The sequence below is a fragment of the Canis lupus genome, chromosome 34, assembly GCF_011100685.1.
Source record: "Canis lupus familiaris isolate Mischka breed German Shepherd chromosome 34, alternate assembly UU_Cfam_GSD_1.0, whole genome shotgun sequence".
Lineage (NCBI taxonomy): Eukaryota > Metazoa > Chordata > Mammalia > Carnivora > Canidae > Canis > Canis lupus.
The window spans coordinates 35,076,245-35,098,496 of record NC_049255.1 but is presented as its reverse complement, the minus strand read 5'-3'; the positions used below and the strand labels follow the sequence as shown (position 1 = coordinate 35,098,496).

Below are 22,252 nucleotides of genomic sequence, written 5' to 3'. Positions count from 1 at the left end.
GGCAAGTTTAAAAATACACTGAACAATATTTTCTAAGATTTTATTTATTTGGTGGAGAGAGAGAGAGAGAGAGCAAGGATGAAGAGTGGCAGAGGGAGAGGAAGAAGCAGACTCCCCACTGAGCAGGGAACCCGATGTGGGGCTCGATCCCAGGACCCGGGGACCATGACCTGAGGGAAGGCAGACGGTTAATGGACTGAGCCACCCGATGCTCCTGTGATACAGCATTTGTACTACCAGAATGCTGCTTTAAGTATAGCAAGATTCCATACTCAAAAATGTTACTGTCTTTCTTGAACAAATTTTGATGCACTCTGTTCTTACACAAATTTCTGAAATGCTACAGATTGATAAACATGTTCCAGAGGTGCCTGCTTTTCCCTCTGTGTGTGTGCATGCTCTCTCTCAAATCAATCTTAATAAAAACAATAAACTAAATCTTAAAAAAAAAAGTTCCAAAGTTCCAGTCTTGATGAGTATTAAACATTTTATTTAAAGATTTTAAAGTAAAAAAAAAAAGGGTACACAAATACAGATTACATAATGATGACCAAGGCAGTATTCTACAAGACAAAAATCAAAACAAAATTTTAAAAGTAAATGTACAGGTACTAAACAAGCATCATACCTGATATGCAATTCAGGCTGCACACACATAAAATGATCTGACCACGTACATGCTTAAACAAAATAAATTTTTTCTTAGAACACCAAAATTCCATTCTGTCAACTGCCTTATTCCCGTTGAGTAGTTTGAGGGAACTTCTTTATAATATAAAAGGAATTGGCATGGCACTTAAAAACTACAAAAAACAGAATGTAATTAAAAACATATTTGTAATGCAATTTTGTATAAAATATACATGGTAATCTTATTAGTTAAAAAAAATATTTTAAAAACAAGACAACCCTGAATAATGGTTAAAACCTCATCACAGAAAAATGCTCATTATTTGTAACATTATTGATAGAAAACAGATGGGATGGGGGGGAGAGATCTTTAACTTGGAAGTCATTCAAAATTTATTTAAAATTGTAGATAAGATGTAGTAACTCATCGCCTACCCCCTTCTCAAAACTTATCATAATATTCTAATATATAACTATAGGACAAAATCAAAGAATAGCTCAAAGAAAGTGTTTCTTAAAATAAGGTTCAAAGACCCAACAGAATTCTAAGGTGGGCCCAGCAATGTGCATTTTAAATAAAATGTCCCAGGTGATTGTTCCCCGTTTCTGAAATTTGAGAACTAATGCCCTAGGAAAACAGTACCAATTAAAGCAAGATCATAAATATATTTCTGATATGTCAGAATTTTCTATGAGTTTATGGTTTGAAGTGAATATTGCTTCTTGAAACAAGTTTCAGGTATTAAGAAAAACATATATACTTGTTACATAAGCATGGGAAGGTATATAAACTTTTGAGGTTTTCATTGCTTTCAGGTTTCGTTATTTCAAGGAAAAAAAATGAGTAATTGGCCAGAAACTTTAGAAAAATTACATTTCTAATAAAATGTAGCATCCAAAAAAATTTATTAAATGCCTATAAAATTTAAATCATTCTAAATTTAAGACTAGATAGCTTTCCTCCAAATTCAATTTTACTAAGATTGGACAAGTGTTAAGTAAACTTAGATGATTATGGTTATTTTTTACATCCCTTTTCATTAAAAAAATTATTCAAAATAAACAGATGCTATCACTGGCATCCCTTTAAATAATTGCTAAACACTAATATTAATAAAAAATAATCTGAAGAACTCTGCCCCTGAAATGTATTCCCCTCTGATTACATGTGTTATCTACTTAACAAAATCTTACTTAAGGAGCTAGAACATATACATATGTGTGTGTTCTTGATATTTATTCATGTTCACTTTATTTTTTAAAATTTCACTGAAGACTCCATAAACAAGAGTCCAAAAGTATGCATAATCTGGTTTTGGTGAAGAAAGGTTAAGACACTATTTGGAAGATAAATACTTTTTCTATATACTAAATTATAAGGGAAAAAAATAGAATACATTCTGTCTCCACTGGAAAATGGAATGTTTTTGCAAGTCTGATAACGAGCACTTCTTTATTATCTAAATCAAACCACAAAAATAACTGTGGGATTTCCTAATAAGAAATCTCGCCATTGCACTTTTCTGTATCTATTTTATATTTGTTTTTTTTTCCTTTCTATATACTGAGAAATGCCCCCATTCGACTGCATCCTGGGCTCTCTGATTACATTTATTAACATTCCAGTTAAAGTTCTGGCTAAAGGGTTATTAGCTCAGAAGCCAGAGCCCCTATATACTAAGAAATCAATCTCATTGGTTTTTCAAAAACAGCTAATGATTTGGAATCTAATGCTTAATAAAATGTGCCTGGTTTCTTCCCTCAAGGAGAATTTGTATTCTCTAATTCTAAGCAAGCAACATCTTTTATTACCAATTTAATGACTGTTGCCTTAAAAAAATCAATAATTTAATTATCCAAGGCAATACAATTTACAGCTGAATCTTTACACACAACTCAGAAAGTAATAGGGTAATATAATAAATTGCTGTATTTTTGAATTATTCTTTTATACCAAAATTAAACACTTCAAGGTGAAGTGAATGAAGAATGACAAAACTCACGGGAGGCTTATGACGTAATCCCACCAGGTGCCTTAATGCAACGGATACTCTGTTTAAAGCAGTGGTATTTCCTCTAAACAAAAAGGACAACTTCATTACTCATCAGCAGGCTGCTGGGTTACCAGTATAGCTAAGTGTTGACACGACTGTCTGGAAACTAGTTTCATTTTCTTTTTCATAGTTAGATGTAATAATTGACTCTAATAGCCAACAACAGAAGATATTGAGTGCTTTTTGTAGGTGAAAAATATAAAATGGTTCATTGTATCCAGGCTGGTAACAAGTTTATTCATGCATTAAATGGCAACACAAGCAAAATGCATAGTTGGAAAATGAAGATCAAACACATTCTTCTGCAGACATCAAAAGAGGATTGATGTACTCAAAACCTTCAAATTCAGACTGATCAATCTTCCTCACAATGTCGCTGTTGAGAGAATAAATTACTTTTCATAATCTAGATTTCAACTTTTTAAAATAAGATTTTACCATTTAATTTACATAAATCATGGAGAAAAAAATCTCTAAGTATTTAGATTAATTCTAAAACATTTTCTAGAAAAATCAAGAGTACTGAAAATAAGACTAACGATCTCTCAAGCAAGTTTAGAACTTTAGTTCTAAGTGCTCCAAAATTGAAGGCTAGGAATAAAAAAGTCATAAATTGTCACAATTCTAGTTAATCTTAACTTTTGACCTGAACAACATTCATACTTATAGGTGAATATATCCAAGTCTGAAGTAGCATTCAATACTAATTAGGAGTCACCTCCATAGGAAGATGGTGATGACAAGGCCCAGAAGGAGTTAACCAAAAGAAAAAGGCCATAGGGACAAGTACAGAGAAAGACCTGAAATAAGGAGAGGACCCCGCAGGGAGGTAATGGGTCACAGGGTGTAGAGATGTTAGCATTCCATTAGAATGGGCTCCTAATTTAATAGGCAGGAAATCTTAATACTTAAATGCACACACCAGACTGCAGAGCAGTTACACAAGATCCCAGTCCCCTCCTTCAAGGAGGAAGGTACCTCATACAAAGAAAAGCTCTCAGAGAAAGCACTACCTGCATACAGGGCAGCTAAGTCCTTATCTAACAACAGTTCTTAAAAAAATAAAATGGGGGACTTTTGGTTGGGAGAAATCCAGAATGCTAGCACTCATTGCATAAACACATACCGAACGAAATATGAAGGATGATGTTTGGTCTGAGAAAATGCGAGTAATTTATTTGAGGCCAAAGCATGGGAACAGAAGCATGTCAAATGGCAGATGATCTGGAAGCAAATGGCTAGCTCAAAGAAGCCAATGCTGTTTACACTAAGGAGCTTCACCTTGATTCATCAAAGGTCTGGCTGCATCTGAGGCAGCTCAGAAAGATGGAGAAGATTCCAACATGTAAAAATGATGGAGGCACACGGAGGAACGGCAGGACCAAAGGTAAGAGCAGCACACCACCGGGACATGGAGAGTCATGGAGACGGGTCAGAACACAGCATCTGTGTTAGAGCACGCTGAGAGAGGGCCCGGGAGTCAGGCAGGAGGAGGGGGTGGGAGGCCGCAATTGCTGGCCAAAGGGACAGATTTTATCTGCCAGGCAAGCAGGAGGTTCCTAGAAGCTTCTGACAAGGGGGGTTGCAGAACTGGGAGTGCTCCTTCATGAGATGTGCAGAATGGGTTGCCAAGCAAAGATGCCCAGTGAGGAGGATGGTGTACTATTCTGGGTATGATCTGCAAGAGAGGTGAACTGGGCTCATGGCAATGGGAACAGAATTGAAGGATCTGCTGCACGTAATGAAGTAAAGGAAGAACAGACAAGGACTTGGCAGCTGCACATATGTTATAGTTTGTTAAGGAACAGGAAGAGCCAATAGTCACGGACATTCTGAATCTGAACGGATACGTGATGGCATAATGAGCAGAAAAGGGTAAACAGAAATAAGGAACTGATTGAGAACGACAGAAAAAGAGACCATAAAAAGTAACGACTTTTCTTTTTTGGGGGGCTCGAAATCATGACCCTGAGGTCAAGGGTCACATGCTCCACTGACTGACCCAGCCAGGACCCGAAGAAGAGTCATTACTAAAAGTATTTTAGAATTTTGTATGTTTGAGGTACTTATCTGATGAGCTAGGGGAGATGTTTAAGCAAGCAGATAGAAATGCAGCTCGAGAGATACTGGGTGGAGGCTAGGGGCTTGAGAACCATGGTTCATTTATTCTCCGCAGCAGCCGTGTGACGTAGGCGGTAAGAGAACAAAGAGGCTCAGAGAAGTTATGAAATTCAAACCCAGGTTATCCAGTTGGTTAAGAGGTGGTATCAGGATTCAAATTCCTGTCTTCTGATTGAATCCAGTGTTCTTTCTAATACATGATGCTGTCAAAAGTAATGATTTTGGTACATATCTCTCTCCTTTGGTAGACAGGAAACTTTCTGTGAGATTGACCCACATCTTAATCTTCTTTGAATGTCTAATACTTAGCACAGTGCCTTTTGCTCAACAACTGTTTGCCAATTTAGCTGGGAGTCATTTAAAAAGCTGGTATCAATATTGTGGGCCTGGCTGAAAGTTCCCAAGCCCCAACTGCAGGTAGTGAAGAGAAGGCTGTCATGGACTGTGGAACATCCCAGTCTCAAGGGGACAGGGAAAGAAGGATGACAAGTGGTCACAGAGATGAAGCGGAACCAGGATGGCCAGAGCCAACCAAAGCAAGGCCGCGAGCGCCAAGTGCTGTACAGACATCAGGGGACATGAGGACTGATCAAAGTGCGCTTTAAAAATCAGAAATTAACAAGTCAGTTCAACCTTCAGACACTGAAGGAACAGGTTAAATTAAATTGTAAGGAGTTCAAGTGCTGGTAGTGAGAAAGTCCATGGCAATTAGTGTTGACCAATCTGAAGGAGTTTGACAGAGATGCTGTGTATTTATTCTTCTTTTACCATGAGCATCTATTAATTATTTTGAAAAGAAGATGAAGGGAAGAAAATGTGATGGTTCAAAGATGTGCTAGGATTTAGGGGGAAAAAAAAATCAGGATTTCTGAGCATGTTGATAAGTAGAAGAAAAGCAGCAGGGAAGGAGAAAGTAAAGGAGGTAGAGGAATGGGCAGAAAGCCTGGCAGAAACGAAGGAGGCAGATGTAGGCAAATGGGGCACCCCCTGCAAACGAGATATCCGAGACTAGGGAAGAAGAAAAGGCGGTAAGAGAGCAACTGTGAGATGCAAGGTGGTCTGATGAGAGCAGAAAAGGGAGCCAGCGCAGGCCGGGGAGGCTCCAACCCTTGCAGTTGAGGTACGGCAAGGCTGATCCTCTAACGGTGGTGGATGCGGGCTCAGGGCTGAAGGCTTGACACGTTTGCAACAGCTGCACGAGCAACGTGATAGAAACTGACAACACAGAAGCAAAAACACTACGGAGGAGGTAGGGCCTCCTTGAGATCAGAGAGCGAATCTGTAATGACAGGTAAACGATCAAATATCTCCAAATTATTCTAAATCATATTTTTAAACGATGCAGCATCAACATAAAAAAAAAAAAATAGGTCAGAGTACTGCTGGCTGGACCTGGTAGGGTAATATCATCTTTTTAAAAAAGCAATCTGGCAATAAATATCAAGAGCTTTAAGCATTTCATCTCCTGGGACCTGATTTCCTTTCTAGGCATCTATCTTAATGTAACGCGCAGGGACTCAGACAAAGACGGCCATCCGCATGACGGGGCAGGGCAGTGCCGTGGCAAGAGCGCGGGCCTCGGGCACGCTTGGCTTTGCACCCTGACTCTGCTGCCTGGCAGCTGTGAAACTTTGCTTGACCTCTCTGAGCCCCAGTTTCCTCGTCTGTAAGACGAAGAGGACAGTAAGCAGATTTACAAGGTTGTCGTGAGGATTCAAGATAAGGCATGGAAAGGAAAGGAGAAGAGGACAGTTGCTATAATTTATGTAAAAGTGTCATAGATTCGAACATCCCATAACTGAATGGCTAAATAAGTTAAACTACCATTAGCAGTGAAGCACTGTGCAGCCACTAACATCGAAACTTTCAAAGAACTTTAGGAATATTTCAGTCTAGCGGCGCCTGGGCGGTTCAGCTGGTTAAGCGCTGCCTCCTACTCAGGTCATGATCTCGGGGTCCTAGGATCAAGCTCAGCATCGGGCTCCCTGCTCAGTGTGGAACCTGCCTCTGCCCCCCTGCTTGTGCTCCATTGCTCGCTCACTCTCTCTCTCAAATAAATAAATAAAATCTTAAAAAAAAAAAAAAGAAATATTTCAGTCTATGGAATTACTTACTCGTCATCTGGAGTGAGCTGGACAGGTTCATTAGTAAACTGAGAATCAAAGTTGTCCAAACCAAATTCCCCAGAAATATTTGGTTTAAAGGGAGGTACCACCTGCTTTTGCTCCATCTAGAAAAGACGTATTAGATGACAGCTCAAGCCTACATTCTTAGAAAAAAATTCCACCTCTACATTTCTCCTCTGCCCTCAGATGCCTCCTCGTCCCATCCCAGTGGGTTCTTAGCAATGGTTCTACAGTATTCAGTGTTGGAAATCATTTACAGAACTGAACACAGACGCAGGCCTTACTGATGCTATAACCTGCTCCATTAAATTAATATCCTAAGCTTTTATCTTAAAGGCTTTTTAAAAAGCACTTTAGAGAGTGCTTTTCAGTTACTGAAGCCATGATATATTTTTCAACATTCTTTTAAGATAATTAAATTTGGCCCAAGATAATAATGAAACCTAATAGAGAAAACAATGAAATTTTACAGACCATATCCCAATCGACATTTCGAAAGAATGGGTGTCCCTGAATATCAGCAAATCCTGTTTGAGGATGACAACCCAGCCGTTCCTTTGGGTCCTGTGGTGGGAAGAAAGGTTTCAAGAAATGGGTGGATGTCAACCTTTAAGGATAAATCATCTTTGTGACCTGGGTTTTGTGTCTATTATGTCTGAAATCAGAATGGTCTGCCTTTCATTTCTACACAGTACAACACTAGACTCAGATGAGTATCTGAAGCTTGTGACAAGTAAGATTTCCTCACGGCTCTTTCTCCAGCTATCATGTGATTATAGCTGATACAGGTCACTACTCCTTACTAAAGAAAAATGGGAGGAAAAAGCAGCAGAATCGTTTGAGCAGCACCCTGATGTTTCTCTGGCCTAGGTTAGAGTGCTGGTCAAATCCCAAACTTCACAAGTTTGTTCTTAGCTCATTTTAAAATCCCTATGCTCAATTACAGCAACAAACCATAATCTGTGTATACTACTTACTACTACTACCATTATGTGAACCACTAGACAGAAAGGGGCTGCAACTTATAAAAAGTCATGGCTTACTCATTATTGTGAATGAGAACATGTTACCATTTTCCTTTCCAACGAAAGGCATTTTATTTTGAATATTAAAACCTCTCATCTTCAATTTTCAGTGTGTTAATACTTAGGTTTCCACTTTAAATCTTTCCTCATATAAAGTACTCAAAAGCTTCAATTTCTTATTTTATTAAAATTCATCTTATTTATATATTTCCCTTAGAAGGTAAATGCACATCAACCTTTCTAACCTACAACTTATTTAAAATAAGATTTATGATTCCCAAGATCTCTGTGATATGTAAGAAGCAGATCTGGTGTCTGTCCCAGGTTCTCAACAAAGAGCTTCTGAAACCCTTACAATTTGAAGAGTCGTAGAAGGGTCTTTCATTATTCATAACAAGTCCCTTTCAATTATACCTTAGTTTATACTAATGAGGGGACTCTTAGTGGGCCTGTAATAGCTTCAGGATGGGATCTGGTTGCTGGAGGAACCAACCATGTGTTTAGAGTTTAACTTTCAGCCTCATTTTCAGAGGGGCTGGAAATTGAGTTCAATCACCGATGGCCAGGGATTTAATCAACCATGCCAATGTAATGAAACCTCCATAAAAGCCTCTGAACCCTGGGGTTCGGAGCACTTCTGGGTTAGTGAACACATCCACGTGATGTGAGGGTGGTGCACCCCAACTCCATAGGAACAGAAGCTCCTATGCTCAGGAACCTTCTGGATCTCACCCTGTGTACCTTTTCATCTGGTTGTCCATTTGTATCCTTTAAAGCAAACCAGTGATAGTAGATAAACCATTTTCCGGAATTCTGTGAGCCATTCCAGCAAATTATTGAACCTGAAATGGGAGGGCTGTGGGAACCCCCAACTTTGTAGCCAAGTCAGACGAAGTATGGATATTCAGCACCTGTGACTGGCATCTGAAGTGATCACAGTCTTGTGGGACAGAGAGCCCTTAAACCCCTGGAATCTGATGCTAACTCTGGGTAGTTAGTGTCAGAAATAAATTGAATTGTAGGACACCCAGTATGTCTGGAGAGTCGGAGAATTGGTTGTTGGTGTGGAAAAAACCTCCATGTTTAGTGTTAGAAGTGTTAGGAGTAAAAACTGTTCAGAATCAATCTTGGATCTTAAAACTCTTCTACCAACCACAACAAATAATTGAATGATTTGTTAAGACCAAGGACAGCATTTCATTTCTTCCGAATTTTATCTAGGGCTTTTGACATGATAATCTGCAGGGAACACTACTGCCAAGTGCTCAGTAAGTAATGAGTTTCTATGAATAATGATCCAAAGAAAACTGAATATCAGTGTGGTTGAGGCTATCCCCAAAGAAGTCATTTTTCCCTAATTGTGTACATGGTATGTATCATTTACATTAAAAACATCATATGTAATATATAGCTGGGGGTGAATTACATTCCCAAAATGGAAAGGACAGCTCATCTCAGGATCTAAGGCTGTCAAATTACTCTTTGGTTAAGAGACAAATTCCAGATCTAACTAAAAAAATTATATACACTGATGTTTTGGAACTCTATACTGCCTGAATATTTACAGTTTCATTTATAAACAGATAAACTGCTAAAGATTTTTATATGCAACTTATACCTTGTTGAGAAAACTCTTCAGAACACTTGCAGCTTTTACAGACAGAGAACGTGGTATGCGTATTTGTTTTTCCAAAATAACTAGAAAGATAAAATTATGGCATTATTTAACTTTTACATGGTTTCAATCTTTGCATTTTTATTATACAAAGGCATTCTAGCAGAAAAACAGACATTATGTATATTACTTTAGCTTATGCCTGTTTTTCTTCAGTTTGATTCTTTGTATTTCCAATCATGGGCCCTTTTTTTCCATCTTTTGATTCTCTTACACTCTTGGTACCTACTTTTTTTCCATATTGTTCTTGGACTTATGCACTCACCCCTGGGGTCCATGTAAAGAGACTGTCCTCTCTAGACACAGGATTCCTTCCTCCAACCTCTGTGATACACAATCTGAGGGAACCTCTTTGTATATTTTTGAGTTTGAGAAGGTAGTTGGCAAATGGACTGAAGGTATGGAGGTAGGAAGATATATTTTTTAAAAAACTGAAGACTCATGTATTAAGTATACTGTCCAGATTATTTTCCCCTTTCTTACTCAAATTAAAAATGTGAGGCATCCTCATTCATGCTCTAGAGTAGGTTATTCACAGAGAATCTCTGTAAAATATTGTAAATTACCTTGGAAGAGATAATCCTCTGTGTTTTGATCCGGGTTATCAGAGCTTCCAACAATATCAAATGGAGATCTCCCTGCCATCATCTCAAACATTAGTACTCCAAGGGCCCACCAGTCAACACTGAAACCTTCAGTAAAAAAAAATTTTTGAAGCAACAAATAATCTGTTCTGCACTCTTGAAAGTCAGTAACTTGAAAGTCATTATATAATTTAAAAACAAACATTATTAAAAAAACTAAACTCTAAACGTATTAGAACTATCGTGGTAGGCACTGAAGATTACAGGAACAATTTACTTAACAATGGGGAGGTACCCAAAAGATAACTTTAAAAATAAAATATTGGAGGGGTGCCTGGGTGGTTTAGTCAGTTAAGCACTCAGCTCTTAGCTTTAGCTCAGGTCGTGATCTCAGGGGTCATGAGTTTGAGCCCTGCATTGGTTCACGGTCAGTGCAGTCGGTTTGGGATTCTTTCCCTCTTCTTCTCCCTCCCCTTCTGTACCTCCCTCTATCTGCACAGGCTCCTGCTTTCTCTCTCCCTAAAATAAATAAAATCTTTAAAAATAAATGAAATACTGGAAATTAAACATGTTTCTTTTCCCAAATATGCCTGCAATTTCAGATTCCTGACCTATATCTAATATGTTGTTTTTGAGGATATAATTAAATTGTATTTGAGGACAACTTTCCTAGGTCTGAAATCTGATCTTTTGCTAGCCGATTAAAGATCTTTGAAGGACCTTGGAATCAGATTATGAACAGCTGTTGGAAGTACCCATCCTCCTATACATCTGCTGAAATCAGAGGGCCAGACCCAAAAAGTCAAATGTATTCTTAAGATAAATATATCCTCTGGTTCCTGACAAGCAGTCAATCTTTCCCTCATTTTTCAGATTCCTGAAGGAAACATCCCAGGAAATGTGGACAATCAGTCAGGACTCTGGAGTTACATGGCTAAAATGTAAATCCCTACTCTGCCACTTTCTAGCTGTATGACCTCAGGCAAGTTATTTAAACTTCCTGTAAAATGGGAATTAGTGCTTACTTCCTAGGATTATTGAGAGGCCTAATTAATATGTGTAAACTGCTTATAATAGCGCCTTATACTTTTAGTGTTGCCATTAATAAAAAATATTATCCATATCTGTACTCCTAAATACTGCTAAGGCCCCTATTGTCTCCGATTTCATAGTTTACATAAGCTTTCATGCAGATTTTAAGGGGATAAAGTGTATAAGATTAACATTTAAATACTATAGTGTACTATAATGCAATCAATACCACATTTTTAACCACCCATCTAGCATGCACATAGCTAAAAATATTTATTTATTACCATAATCTTCTCCTCTTAAAATTTCAGGAGCAATGTAATTGGGAGTTCCACAGAAAGTGCTGGTTGTATCTCCTGGCCGTAACCCTTCCTTTTATAAAAAAGAAAAGAAAAAAAGATGTAGTAAGATAGAAAATTATCTTCTAAATTCATCTCTTTTATTTCACCTATTATATAAGCTCAGCATTTACAGGTAATATATTCAGCTTAAATAAAATATCACTAGCACGGTTGTCCATATTAAAATCACAAGTAACCACTAAATAGCTTATAGAAAATCTGTCCTTATTAGATGTTGGTAGAGTTCAATTAAGACAAAAATTACTCTTGATATAATTTATATTCAAGTAAAAATGTAATACAAAAATTTAAATTGTATGAGTAAAAGGAATCATATTTTATGAAGAAAAGCACTGTGTATCCCATCTCCTAACACAAGCACTCCAGCATTATGATGTTTCCTTCTGGTTGTTTTCCTAAAACACAAATTTTTTGATTTTGTATTTCAATAGATATCGGGTGGAAAAAATTAAGACAAAACATCCTGATGTGTATAAACAGAGAAACTACACAATAACAATGGAACAATCACCAAAAAGTTATAACAAACTTGTATGTGCCGAACAACACAGTCTCAAAATACAAAGAGTAAAAATAGACAAATTAGAAAATTGGAATGAACATTTTTATGCCCCCAAAGTTCATATGCTGAAGACCTAATATGATAGCACTGGGAGATGGGGGCCTTTGGGAGGTAATCCTTTTTTTTTTTTTTTAAAAGATTTTATATATTTATTCATGATAGACACAGAGAGAGAGAGGCAGAGACACGGGCAGAGGGAGAAGCAGGCTCCATGCAGGGAGCTCGACGTGGGACTCGATCCCAGGTCTCCAGGATCACGCTCTGGGCCAAAGGCGGCGCTAAACTGCTGAGCTACCGGGGCTACCCCTTTGGGAGGTAATCCTGATGGGATCAGTGTCTTTATAAGAAAAAGAGAGTTCTCTCTTTCTCCTTCTGCCATGTGAGGATACAACAAAAAGACACATCTGCAAACCATGAAGAGTGCCCTTCACCAGACCCTGGTTCTTCTAGTACCTTGATCTTGGACTTCCCAGCCTCCAGAACCATGAGAAATAAATGTTTATTATTTAAACCACCTAGTCTATACTGTATTAATATAGCACCCTGAACTGGTAATACAATCCCCAATCATGACAGGTGATTTTAACACATCTATATCAGAAAATGATATACAGATCAAAAAAATTAGTAAGTGGAAAAAGCTAGAGCTAAATATATATATAATATATATACTTACAGAATATGTATAATCTATGTACATGTGAGAAGAGGAGGAAGAAAAGAAGAGTGTGAAGGAGAGAGACTCCTTGCGTGAAAACAAGAGATTACATATTCTTTTTTAAGTACATGTAGGATACTGATCAAATACTAAGTCACAAAGGAACTCTGAATATATTTTCAAAGAACCTGTATCATTCAAACCATTTTCTGGCCACAAGGCAATTAAATAAGAAATTAACATCTAAAAATAAGCTAAGTAATATTAAATATACAATCAAGCAACCAAGAGAAAGACAATTCAGTTTTGCGAGTTTCACTGTTTAAGTAATGCATGCCCATTATGTGATGCTATAAAATAGAGCAACACATATATAATTGAACAATGCTATATTTTAGAACTTTATTTAATGTTATATTATAAACATTGTACTTTGTTATGAACTCTTGGTAAACATCTTCTTAATGACTTCATAATCCTATGTTCTGTGGTCATACCATAATTTCCCTAATCATTCTCCCTAACAATGGCCATTTAGATTATTTATAATATTTATCACAAACTACAAAAAAAAATTTTGGTCATAAAGCCTTCCTCACAGACCAAAATATTTACTCAAAACATCCCAGAGGCAGAAGTATTAGATAAGAGTGTGGCTGTACATCTTGAAGAATCCTGATACAACCAACTGCTTTCCAAAAGATTGTAACACTGCATATATTCATCAATGATACAAAAGAATACTCATTTCTTTAAACCTGATAATCAGACTATTATAATTTTAAAAAATAGTATTTGGCATGCAAAAATGAAGTCTTATTATTAAAATGTGTACACTTTGTAACAAGGTTAGTATTCTTCATGGCTTTTTTTTTTTTTTTTTTGCTATTGTTATTCAGCTTTTCTTTTGACAAATTATAGACTTTTATGTTATTGTCATTTTTCTTCTGAAATAAGAAAAAAATCCACTGGGAAAAAAGTGACAGGGGTGCCTGGGTGACTCAGTCGATAAAGTGTCTGCCTTCAGCTCATGTCATGATCCCAGAGTCCCGGGGTCAGGCTGTGTTGGGCTACCTACTCAGCAGGAAGTCTGCTTCTTCTTCTCTGTCTGCCCCTCTCCCCCTCTCTCCTCTGGTGCTTGCTCGCTCTCTCAATCAACAAAATCTTTAAAAAAAAATTATGGATAAAAAAGGTATTACAAATTTCAGTGATGGGTACGTAGGGATTTGCCTATTGAATCTCTGTTTATGAATAAAGATTTGCATATTAGAAAACTGTAAGGAAACAGAAATTTAATATAAAAAAAGATGAGGGCAGCCCGGGTGGCTCAGCAGTTTAACACTGCCTTCAGCCCAGGGCCTGATCCTAGAGACCCAGGATTGAGTCCCACGTCAGGCTCTCTGCATGGGGCCTGTTTCTCCCTCTGCCTGTGTCTCTGCCTCTCTCTCTGTCTCTCTGTGTCTCTCATGAATAAATAAATAAAATATTTTTTAAAAATAAAATAATAAAATAAAATAAGATGAATGTCTGAGTTATGTACCTAAAAGTTATGTACCTAAAAGCAAAAATACTTTAGGTAAAGATTTTCTTTTCTAATGTTGAACAGATAATAAGGTTAAATCTTCAATACTTAGAATGTCTTACTTATGTTAGCATTTAAATAATCTCCAAGCTCTGGAGGCACTTCCCTCAGGTGAATGGGAGTGTAACTCACACATTTACATGCTTGTTGCCATATAATTGTCCCCCCCGCCTTGCCATATAATTGTATGAGGATAATTATATCTCACTTTTTTTTATTTATTTGAGAGAGAGAAAGAGGGCACACAAGCAGGGGGGTGGGGTGGGAGAGGAAGAAGCCAACTCCCAGCTGAGCAGAGAGGCCAACGCAGGGTTCAATCCCAGGACCCTGGGATGATGACCTGTTCTGAAGACAGATGCTTAACCAGCTGAGCCACCCAGGTGCCCCTGTCTCAGCTATTTGTAACAAGGAGAGCAGCTCCCTACACATTTCGTGGAAAAACACTGGACCCTTAAATGAAACACTGTTAGAAAAAGAATAAAGTACTAAAAAATAAAAGACATGTCCTGAGAGTTAACAGAAATTCTCATTTTGTTCTACTGTACTTTATGTCAAATGTTTAAACTTTACATATAAAAAATGATAGATTTCCTAGGAAAATCTTGAATGCATTATCAAGAATTACAATTAAATGGCAAAAACTGGTAGGTGACATGCAAGTAGTTGCGCTGAAGTCATGGGATTGCAAACAATTTTCATTTCCAAATTTTCTTCAATAGTATCACAACATTCAAGATAAAAAGTTACAGACATAAAAAGAAATAAACTCTTATTGTAGTACATATAACACTCACAGAAAATATGGAATTTTATAAATGGTTAGAAAATACATACATCTGTCTTTGTGCTAAAATTCCAAAAAGTATCCCAAACAAAGCAGCAATCACTTCACCTTTAATAATACTGTTATTTTACCAAAACAATTTTATGAGCTGCTAAGAGCTTCTGATTAACTAGAAATTTCCCTCACCTTACACATGCCGTAGTCAGTGAGCTTAATGTGTCCTTCTGAGTCCAACAATACATTGTCCAATTTCAAATCTCTATAAATTATCCCTCGTTCATGAAGATAATTTAATGCTAGGCTGATTTCTGCAGAGTAAAATCTAAAAATGAAAAATAATTCATTTGATTCAAATCTTTAAATTGTGATAAATTTCTAGAAGTTCAACCCCCATCTGCAAATGATAACACCAAAATCATGTCAAAAGATTTTTTATCTCCCAGTGTTTTTAGAAACAACACCAAAACACAAATTGAAGTACCACTTTAAAGTATCTGAGCCCAAAACACAATTATAAAAGTTCTAGTTTACATTAAACTCATACTTTTCATAAAATTATTTATTTGCAAGTCTCTATAGAAGTTCTTTTTTTTTTTTTTATTTTATTTATGATAGTCACACAGAGAGAGAGAGAGAGAAAGGCAGAGACACAGGCAGAGGGAGAAGCAGGCTCCATGCACCGGGAGCCTGACGTGGGATTCGATCCCAGGTCTCCAGGATCGCGCCCTGGGCCAAAGGCAGGTGCCAAACCGCTGCACCACCCAGGGATCCCCTCTATAGAAGTTCTTAATCTAAGTCCTTGGATAGACTTCAGGCAGTCCATACTGCTACAACCAGAGGCACAGTTGTGCATACATGTGTACATGTATATCTTCTATAAGGGTTTCCATAGCTTTCAGCACTTCTCTAAGAGACAAATGATCTCCCCAAATGCTAAGAATCACTAGAATAGAGAAAATACTAAAAGTTCTACTCAAACTATAAAATCCATACCAAAATTTTAGGGAGGGAATTAAAATTATTATACAATCATACTATTTGATATTAAAAAGCTTTTTAGAACTGCCACTAACTCATTGGTGATAACCAGAACTTTTGACCTGAATGATGAAAATGAAACACCCAAGTTGGTTCATTGCTACTTTGATGAATGTTATCAAGATCATGTATGGAGGTGCATATAACACATACCTTCTCAGCTACTTAATTCTATGAATAAAGAACTTGAGTCTTTATTTTGTACTTTGGTTCCCAGAAAAGCAAAGATGAAATAAAACCAGAACTGACACTTGAATACCATAAAAACTACTTTCCACCAGGTCCAACTGAACAAACGAGAACAAATACAGGCTATGGTCACAATTAGAAATATCATTTGTGGCTCTGCCATGAAGGGTGATCATTTACTAAAGACTAAATACAGGAAATGAACATACAGGAAACTAAAAAAACAAGAAACAAAATCACAATGTGGCCTGAGATTGGATTAGTACTATTTCTACCTTCTGATAAAATTGAAGGATACTATCTCTTTTGACAAGAAATAATCAATGTACCAGCAAGATCTCCATTAAATAAGTATCTATAAAAATAAAAATTTTAACCTTTATTACATGCATATACAAACTCATATGCTTCATTTTGGCATTACTTTTGTGGAACACAAAAGGGTAAGAATTATTGCTAATTATGAGTATGAATTGAACTTATCCAAGATGATCCTTCCCCACCTAATTCCTCCAACATATAAGCAATTTACAATCTTACATAATAACATCAAATTAAAGACATAATATTTAATGATATATTTCTCTTAAATATCAACAGGTATGAGATCAGAGTTAAAAAAAAAAAAAAAAGCCAAAGGTAGAACAATTCAAAAAGTATCATCACAAGAATAGTCAGAATTACATAATAGTTTAAGAAGAATTGCTTTATTACTCTCAAGCTTTTACAAATAGTATTGAAAAACTGTTAGAGATCACTGTAAGCCTTAGATAAATGTTTGTAAAGTCATCAATTATTTCAATTATGGATGCTGAATAGACAAAATATTTGTAAATAATTGGGTTCTTCCTTTAACACTGTTTATACTTTTCAACTGCCTATATTTATATATATGTTACATGTTATACATTATAATGTAAACTAGCTTTTGGCTTAGCTCCTACAGGACTTAAAAAAAAAAATAGCATCGAAATAAGTGATTTATCTACTCTTTTCAACCACTGACACATAAAAAGTCCCACAGCATTGTCAATTTCCCTCGGCCTCCTCTCTGCACCCCCACACCAGCCTCACCTCCAGCAAAAATCCAACACAAACAGTACACATTTACCTGGCATGTTCTTCAGGAAGTTTTCTTTGTCGCTGCATATGAAACATTAGATCTCCTCCATTTACATACTCTATGACAAAGAACAATCTAAAACACAGGAGAGATAAGAAACAAAACAAATGAACATGGGGGGTGGCAAACCAAGAAACACTCTTAACAAACTGATGGTTACTAGAAGGGAAGTGGGTGGGGGGGATGTGAAATAGGTGATGGGGATTAAGGACAGCACTTGTGAGGAGCAGCAGGTGTTGTGTGGAAGGGTTGATACACCATATTGTACACCTGAAACTAATATTACACTTTATGTTAACTAACTGGAATTTGAATAAAAACTTTAAAGGAAAAAAAAGTATTTTGTAACTAAAAAAAAAAAAAAAAAAAAAAAAAATCAGCAGGACTTAAATCCAGGAACTTGACATGTCAGCAGGCTTAAAAAAATAAACACAGGAGAGAGCACATGAAACCAAGATCCAAAATTAGGCAGTGTAACTTGGCATTTTAAACATGACAGAGTGCTCGCTTTGGCAGCACATATACTGAACACTACAGAGACCAGTTGTAGAAGACATTCTATAGATTTAACCTTAACAAATATTCCAGGAATTTGGTGGAAACAAAGGGTAGCTGAAGGAGAAAGCTGTTAATCACAGAAGATACAAGAAAATAAATCAGCATAATTGTGTAAACAGTTTCTTCTATTTGAAAGTAGTACCACTAGAATTCAGAGCCTCATTCTTACCCCAATTTTAGCATTTACAGGATAAGTCATTTGCAACTGTTAACTTAAGATAAAGAGGTTAGGATTTCCCCCTCTAGTTAAACTCTAGGAAACTAAGTACTAAAACTAGACTCTTAGAGATATGTATGACCTAGTTTTGTTTTGTTTTGTTTTTGCCTAATAAAGCCAGTAATTTCTTAATGATGATCCAATGTTAAAATATCACTGACTGGGGCATGAGTAGTAGGAAATTTTAAGCATAGTACTGTTGTGTCCATCTCCATGTCTTCCACTTCCGGCTTATAGTAGAAAGCAGTTCTCATTGTGTGATATACCAAAATGTGTAAAGCCCCGTAATCATCCCATTATCTTTCAATCTTACCTGCTTTCTGTCTGAAAGCAAGAATGCAGCCCAACAAGAAAAGGATGATTGGATGCCTGCTCGAAAACATGTTTCTCTGTCTGGACCCAATCAATATCCTATTTCAAAATATGAAAGAAATCAATGTCAAACTGAATTATCAAACTGTGGTTAATTTGTTCTTAGTACTTCAATTACCATAAACACAATTAGTAATAGGCTAGATATCAAAAGCATTGATAATCATGAACAAGAGCTTATGTACAAAGAGAAAAATACCACCAATAAATCTTTCAGTATTATGAAACGGTCTAGAAAACTTTTACGAAGCTCACGTACTTTCCCTTAATAATATGGTTTTTTATTTTTTAAAAATCTAGTAATCATCATATTACATGAAATATATCTTATGTAATCTGTTTGAAGCATATATTTAGAAAAGTAGACTGAAATTACAAGACACAAACATTGAGGTTTCCTCTGAAATAGTATACTCAAGCCAATTTAACGGTTCAGAAATCATAAAACATTATTGGGCTTACCTCATCATCATTGACCAGCTCTTTTTTCACAACTTTCATTGCATAAATACGATCTGTTTTTTTTAATCGCACCAACAGAACTTTGGCATAACTTCCTCTGCCTATTACCCGAAGCAAATCAAAATCCTGAAGACCTAAACTGGATGAAGCTTTGCCACTTTCCCTGGTATTCATTGCCTGTCGAGAACAATTATATCAAAGTTATACCTGGAGGAATTTTGCATAATCCATTATATTTCTAACACCTGGTTATACCTAATGTGATTTTAAAATATCTTCTAAGTTCTTCATTATTCTTTTCTTAACTCATTCCAAACAATAAAATCAAATTACTCAAGAGGTAGGATAGATTCATGAATTGAGGTCAGAGGGATAGTGATAGGAAGTTGAAATCTGAGAAGTGTTAAAGGGTATCGTAAGATCTGATAAATTTGGGGTATGGAGGCAATGAAGATACATGAATTTAAAAAATGACACTAACTTTGATGACTGGGAGACTGAAGGTATACTGACAAAATAACAAAGTATGCACACCAAATAAGATCGACAGATCTGGTGAGATAATAGACTTGGTTTTTCATACTGAAGACATAAGCTACAATGGGATATCAGGAATAAAGAGTCTACTGGAAGTTTGATACATGAAATCTGAACTAATGGGAGGACACGCTCAGAAACATTTTTAGAAGCTATAGACAGAAAATAAGCATGAGGCAGCTTAACTAATAGAAAACATTCTTTTCTACACAATGTCAAGGCTCCTTTGGAATGACAAAATCACCCTTATAATTCACTTACAACTAGAAACTTAGGCTTCTGGTGATTTATAGAGAAGACTGAAGATAGTTTTGTTTTGTTTTGTTTTTAAGATTATATTTATTCATGAGAGGTACCCAGGTACCCCGAAGATAATCTTTTTTTAACATATCTGCAAAATCCCCTGCATACAATCAACAGATGTACTCATAAGAATTAAATATGAATTTTTTCAAGTGAAGAGTATCAAGACACCAAAGAACAGATTTTGAGAAAAACTGTAAGCACAAAAGTATTAAGGAAACTGAAGGAGAATGATGTTTCAAGAAAAGGGTCACTTACAAAAATCTAGAAATAATAATCTGATGTGGTAACAAGGATAAATAAAGAGGAGTAAAAGAAATTGGATTAGAGCAGATTAAGAAAGCATAGAATGGTAAGAAGATAAGGCAATATACAGACTTCAAATGTGTTTGGAAACTATAAAAGAGAATTACATGGAACAAAAGCACAATACCTTCACAAAATCAGTAACAAGGCAGCAGTGAGAAATCAGTGGAATGTCACCCTCAAAGGATCTAAAAAATAACCCTGCTGATCTATAAAAATAGCCTTCAAAATGAAAGTGCAATAAAAACATTTTTCAGGGCAGCTCTGGTGGCGCAGCGGTTTGGCGCCTGCCTTTGGCCCAGGGCGCGATCCTGGAGACCTGGGATCGAATCCCACATCAGGCTCCCGGTGCATGGAGCCTGCTTCTCCCTCTGCCTGTGTCTCTGCCTCTCTCTCTCTCTGTGACTATCATAAATAAATAAAAATTTAAAAAAAAAAAAAAAAAAAAAAAGGACAGACATACAAGAAGGAATGCAGAGCAAAAATATAGTGTGGATAAACCTAAATAATGACTGTTTAAAAACACTAGTACGGGCACCTGAGTGGCTCAGTTGGTTAGACATCTGCCTTCAGCTCAGGTCATGATCCCGGGGATATGGGATTGGACCCTGAGTTGGTATCCCTGTTCAGCCAAGAGTCTGCTTCTCCTTTTTTCTCTGCTCCCTTACCCACTCATGCTCTCTAATAAATAATTTTTTTAAAAAAAGCACTAGTACATATAAACAAAGCATACATAGAATTTTAAAATATGTAAGAAAAAATTTGAATACGAAAGAAGTAACACCAAAGACGAGGGAGAGTGAGTAAATTTAAAGCATTCCTATGGTCCTTGCATATCCAGGGAAGTGGTAAAAGTATCATTAATAATTTGCATTGAATTTAAGTAAGCTAAAGATGTAAGATACAATCTCTAGAACATCCAGTAATTGAGTAGGAAAGAATGTCAAACAAGCTAAAAGAGATGAAAAGGTAATAATAAATAACCCAAAAGAAGGCAAAAATAAGTAGCAAAGAGTGGGGACATAGAAAACATAGTAAAATGGAGAATGTTTTTAAAAGATTTATTTGAGAGAGAGAGAGCAGGAGTGGGAGGGGGAAAGGAGAGGGAGAGAGAATCCAAAACTGGCTCCATGCTGAGCTGAAGAGCCCGATGCAGGGCTCCATCTCACAATCTTTTGAGATCACGACCTGAGCCAAAACCAACAGTTGGACGCTCAACCAACTGCACCACTCAAGTGCCCCATAAATGGAGGATTTAAACACAAATCAGTAATTCATTTAAATATAAATACATTAAATGTAAAATATACACAAATAGTAAAATACATTAAATACTATAGCTAAGGACTGTCAAACTAAAGAGGGGGGGAAGCTCAACAATATGATGTTAACAAGGCATACCTAGAGTATATGGGTACAGAAAGATTAAAACAATTTAAACATGTATATATATAACATGTAATCACTAACCAAGACCGCTGTAGCTAACATGTAATATATATAACCAAGACTGCTGTAGCTAAACCAATAAGACAAAGTAGTTGTAGCCTACTATGGTAGGCTGACTCTAAGATGTCTCCCAGTACTCCCCACCATCTAGTATTCATGCCTTTGTGTTATCCCTTCCCCTTGAGTATGGGCTAAATGTAGCGACTTGCTTCTAATTAAAGAAATATGGCAAAAGTGATAGGATGTCACTTCTGAAATTAGGTTACAAAAGACTGAGTTCTATTTTGCTAGCCTTCACGCTCTCTGGATCTTACTGCTTAGCTCTGATGAAATAAATCAAGTTACTTTGTTATGAGTTGCCATACAGTGAGGTCCATGTGGTAAGAAATAGAATCCTGCCAACAATTAGGGAAGTATATAAGCAGCTTCTTTCCCAGTCAAGCTTTGAGGGAACAGCGGTCCTTGCCAGCACCTTGACTGTAGCCTGTATGGGATTCTGAGGC

General features: G+C 36.6%; 1 protein-coding gene across 3 annotated transcripts in view; it reads right to left on the bottom strand.

Annotated features, from left to right (window-relative positions):
- Positions 1-467: 467 nt before the first annotated feature.
- Positions 468-22,252, bottom strand: part of PRKCI (protein kinase C iota) — a 73,022-nt gene continuing 51,237 nt past the window's right edge. For all 3 annotated transcript variants that reach the window (XM_038583870.1, XM_038583872.1, XM_038583871.1), the window contains exons 9-18: positions 19,155-19,331; positions 18,634-18,731; positions 17,534-17,620; positions 15,382-15,517; positions 11,532-11,619; positions 10,198-10,323; positions 9,575-9,654; positions 7,406-7,495; positions 6,920-7,035; positions 468-3,060 (exon numbers count right to left, since the gene is read on the bottom strand). In XM_038583870.1, the coding sequence (XP_038439798.1) occupies positions 2,973-3,060; positions 6,920-7,035; positions 7,406-7,495; positions 9,575-9,654; positions 10,198-10,323; positions 11,532-11,619; positions 15,382-15,517; positions 17,534-17,620; positions 18,634-18,731; positions 19,155-19,331 (1,086 nt within the window). In that variant the 3' untranslated portion in view covers positions 468-2,972. The remainder of the gene's footprint in view (positions 3,061-6,919; positions 7,036-7,405; positions 7,496-9,574; positions 9,655-10,197; positions 10,324-11,531; positions 11,620-15,381; positions 15,518-17,533; positions 17,621-18,633; positions 18,732-19,154; positions 19,332-22,252) is intronic.